The sequence below is a fragment of the Sinocyclocheilus grahami genome, unplaced genomic scaffold, assembly GCF_001515645.1.
Source record: "Sinocyclocheilus grahami isolate Dianchi unplaced genomic scaffold, SAMN03320097.WGS_v1.1 scaffold649.1, whole genome shotgun sequence".
Lineage (NCBI taxonomy): Eukaryota > Metazoa > Chordata > Actinopteri > Cypriniformes > Cyprinidae > Sinocyclocheilus > Sinocyclocheilus grahami.
Window position 1 is genome coordinate 346,886 of NW_015505828.1, and position 4,421 is coordinate 351,306.

General features: G+C 37.7%; 1 protein-coding gene across 2 annotated transcripts in view; it reads left to right on the top strand.

Moving 5' to 3' along the window:
• Positions 1–1,945, top strand: part of LOC107558567 (CMP-N-acetylneuraminate-beta-galactosamide-alpha-2,3-sialyltransferase 4) — a 31,812-nt gene extending 29,867 nt beyond the window's left edge. For both annotated transcript variants that reach the window (XM_016242225.1, XM_016242224.1), the window contains 2 exons: positions 1,092–1,244; positions 1,368–1,945. In XM_016242225.1, the coding sequence (XP_016097711.1) occupies positions 1,092–1,244; positions 1,368–1,457 (243 nt within the window). In that variant the 3' untranslated portion in view covers positions 1,458–1,945. The remainder of the gene's footprint in view (positions 1–1,091; positions 1,245–1,367) is intronic.
• The last annotated feature ends 2,476 nt before the right edge of the window (positions 1,946–4,421 follow it).

A 4,421-nucleotide genomic window follows, 5' to 3' on the forward strand; every position in this document is an offset into this window, starting at 1 on the left:
TTTCTGGACGTTGATCGTGGTAGTACCCTTGCTGTCTATGGGAGGGTCTGAGAGCCCTCAGAATTCATCAAAAATATCTTAATTCATGTTCCGAAGATGAACGAAGGTCTTACGGGTTTAGAACGACATGAGGGTGAGGAATTAATGACAGAATTTAAATTGTTGGCTGAGCTATCCCTTTAAGCTCCACTTAAATACTAAATAGTAATATTTAAACAAAAGAACTAAGTGATGCTAGTCCTGATTCTAATTTGATTCTATTTCTAATGAACATTTCTGAGACATTTTGAAATCAGTGCTCAAGTTCACAAATAGGTTTATGACATTACTGTGAACAAGATCTACTAATGGTTGACAACTAGAAAGTGACCACAGGGCCAGTGGTGTTGCACAATGTTTACAGCCACATTTGGAACGGAGAGGTGATGAACTCTTGTTCTGCGGATGAACATGGTGAGAGAGTTTTGAAGCAGAAGCTGAGATGTGCGATGTCTTTGAGGAGATGTATGAGCGTGTTTTGTGTGGGAGCGCACAGATCAGTAGCTGCGGAAAAGCTAATTACTTGGAACGAGAGAGAGAGAGAGAGAGAGACAGAGAGAGAGCCAAGATGCATTACTTTATTTTACTACTATAAGGGGAAAGTTTCAAAAGTTGGCAATAATTTACTGAGAATGCGTTTTAAATAGTTTATTGCATTGTTTTGATGGCAAGGTATGTGTTAAACATTTTTAAGGAAGTCTAAAACCTCATACATTTTTTTTTTTACAAGTACAGTTTTATGTCCTACTCGATGTTGACACATTTCCTATTAAAGATTGTGCAAGACATGAAAGTGCTGCTTCTTCTTCTTCTTAAAACAAAAAAGCCTATAGGATATGTTACATCCCAGGCTTCTTCTGAGACCTCTACAAGTGGGACTATGGGAGAGCATTTGATTAGACGTATTTGAACTACACAAAAGCAATAAAATGAAAGTAAAAGCTAAGATTTCATGGGGTCTTTAATCATTCATAGGAGAGTTAAAGAGTCTTCAGCCGCCCCCTGCAGGAGGACAAACACTATCAAACACACTTCTCTTGTTTCTCCATCAGAAATCAGTGCATCCCACCACTGGCATTCTGGCTGTATTTGTGGCTCTAAACTACTGTGACGTTGTGCACGTGGCTGGATTCGGATACCCAGAGTTCAGGAACCAGAAACAGCCCATCCACTATTATGGAAAGGATACGATGAGATCCATGAAGGTTGGTTTTAAAGCATCCATTTGCAATGGAAAAACTGAGCTGTGGTTTGTGCTTTGATTCTCATATATGTTGCCGTATATATGTAGCATTGCACTGCTTCACCGAATGTCGTTGTTGTTTCAGAATTCCTACCATGATCTCAATCAAGAGGCTCTCGTGCTTAAGAGACTGGCAGACCAGGGAGCTATTTTATATCTTCATGCTCATTCCTGACACCCAACATGAACACATATTAATACAAACATACATAAACGCATGTAAATATGGCACTACAGACAATATCTTCATCTTCGGACTGACTTGGACTGAACTGACATTTCCAGCTCTCACGCCGCAGAGCTGTCAGTAGTCTCTGCATTTCTATGTGATTCACAAATTTTAGTCTGACCTCAAATATTTATAATTGATGAATCTATTCTGCTTATTGTTTTGTTTCCTTTCGGGAACTTTTTTTTTCTTTTTTCTTCTTTCTTTTTTTTAAACATATCACCACTGGATATTTTGTGAACTTCTTAAGTATTTAATAAAATGAAAATATGCATCTTGTTTTTAGTTGACGATTTATAAGCAATACTCATAAGATCTCAACTGAACAAATGAAGACTGTCTCCTGCTTCTCAGATGTTTCTCCTCTGGAGTTTCAGACGAGATGTCTCAAATTGTGCTCGGATTTGTCAAGATACAAAAAGTCAGATCAAAATATGATTTCACATCAAAATCCATATGAATACAGCTCTGCACTCGTACTGTATGAGAGTACTCTAATTGCCTTTATTTGAATTAAAAATAAGGCATTTTACTGAGAACCTTCTGAGACCAAATTGAAACAAAAATGAACTCCATTAAGTCTGCTAATCTATACTTTTTGGGGGTTTTATTAAGAAAACTAAACGATACTACAAGAAAATGGTATTCAGATTTACAAAACAATCAGATTACAAAACAAAGGCTTAGAAACAAAATAATATTAAAAGTGAGAAGTCAAAGAAAGTGAAAAAATAAATACAACAACAGAACACATTATCTGTACATGCTTGAGAATAAATAATCATCTCCTAAATGCAAAAAAAAAAAAAATATATATATATATATTATTAATCTTAATTTTTGACAGGGCTTTTAAATAATAAAATAATTCTTAAAAACTGCAAATAAGGTGGGAAATAAATGTTGGATAAAATGCTTACCCACCCACTAAAATAAATAAATAAATACAACCACTCAATCAATCAATAAATGCAATAAAAAAAATAAAATAAACTGCTTAACCCCCAAATAAATAATAATACTAATTATTATTATTACTTAAAACACATAAGGCCTTCTTCATAGTTCCCGTATTTAATATCTATAAAAGACAAGTTCAGAACAGCAGTCTTTTTCTCAGATAGCCATATCTTCACTCTGCACTAAAAGGCACAAGATAATTTGCAAGCAGGAAAAAAAAGAGCTCTGTATTCTGAGTTACATAATATATGTAGAGTGCACTTTTGAAAATTACATTTAACACTACAAGGATAGATCAGCTAAATTTTTAAAGTGAATCTGTTTTATTTTGGGATGAATCGGATATGTCAAAGAAGAGGTTCTAATATATTTAAACACACTCAGCAAAAATGTTGCTCTGTGCATTAGGGGTTGTGAAGTCATGAGCAATTCCTCACACCGCCTGAAGAGGGCGACTGATCAACGACGGCGTGAGCTCGGTCTGCTTACAGAGTCTGCATGCATGCACTGAAGCACATCATACGAACTTGATGGCCTTATGTTCACTCTGCTTTCTGCTTATAGTTTCGAAGGAGCTGTTTTTCTGTTTGAGTCAGCAGAGAGTGCCTGAATATGCTGCCAGACCCAGCCTCAGCCCTTCCAGCCCTTAATATGACTGATGTTTGCTCTCAGCAGCCCAAATAGATCTAGTGTGAGGGGAACGTTTGGTGTCATTCAAATGGATGTTGCAAACCATGAACCAGCAGCTTTCATAAACCAGAGCCATAACTGGAGGAGGCATCACATGTCCGTTCCAGACTGTTCTAGAAGGTACGCATCCCTCGGATACCTTGTTTCAGTCAATTTCTAGGCAGCTGCCCATGTATCCTTTAATCTCACAATACATTGCACCGAATTCAGTGGAAAAATCAATCCAAGATGGCGGACAAATTGAGAGAAATGTCAATAGATTCACTTTTTCTTCAATACTACATCTAGTATGTAATTGTATGGACTATCGAGATGCTCATGTCATAGTCATCAGCCCTTTTTGCCATCAAGTTCTCCATTAGTACACACTTATTTCAGTTCCGTGCCAGTACAGTGGTTTCGTTCCTCCTGCAGAATCAGTGCAGAACCTGGATGCATTGCTTTGTCACACCTGATTGGTCATCCCAGCCTGTTATGCAACACACTGTTACATAATCGAAGAATATCTGTTTATATGACAACCGAAAACAAGGTCAGTGCAAGTTATCAATGGGACACCTTGTTCAAACGTAGATGTGGGTATGCATATGTTTACATGCATCAGCCAGAGATCTGATTTAAAGAGTGCATGCTTTAAGCATGAAAATGCCAGTGTGGTTTTCATCAATAATGCAGGAATGTGCTTTGTCTTCAGTCAATGTTAGAGTAGTTAGTAGAGGTCTGCACATTTCAAATTCAGGTTTAAATGACCTGGTACATGACAGATTTGTCTGATATTTAAATGCTCAGCTCTGTTTCAGTAATCGGTATAGCTGCCTCGCATGAAAAGTATATGCAAATGCAGCTAGAAAAGCGGTTGCTCTTCAGTAATTTTCTCCTGCAGTACGGTGCTGCTGCATCATCATGATGCTTGCGTGGAATCTTTGGCTCAGATCCACAAAGAACTGCTGATTTTTTCCATAATTGCAAAATCAGCTCTGTTTACACACTTGAACAGTTTGCATGCGCCAACAGATCTGTTTGATACTGTTGCTTTGTTGTTGTTGTTGTTGTTTGCTGACGGCGTTTGAATTCTGAAAGCATTCTTTGAACGTTAAAGACGGCGTTGAGAGATAGTGTTGTGTACCTGAACGCTGTATTGTGCTCCGCACACCCACACTCTCTTAAAAATTTTGCCAAACCTGTACTGGTATTTTTTCCCCATGTGATGAACCTTCCCACACGCTGTGGATTGCAGGGATTGTGCAGGTAAAAGCACAC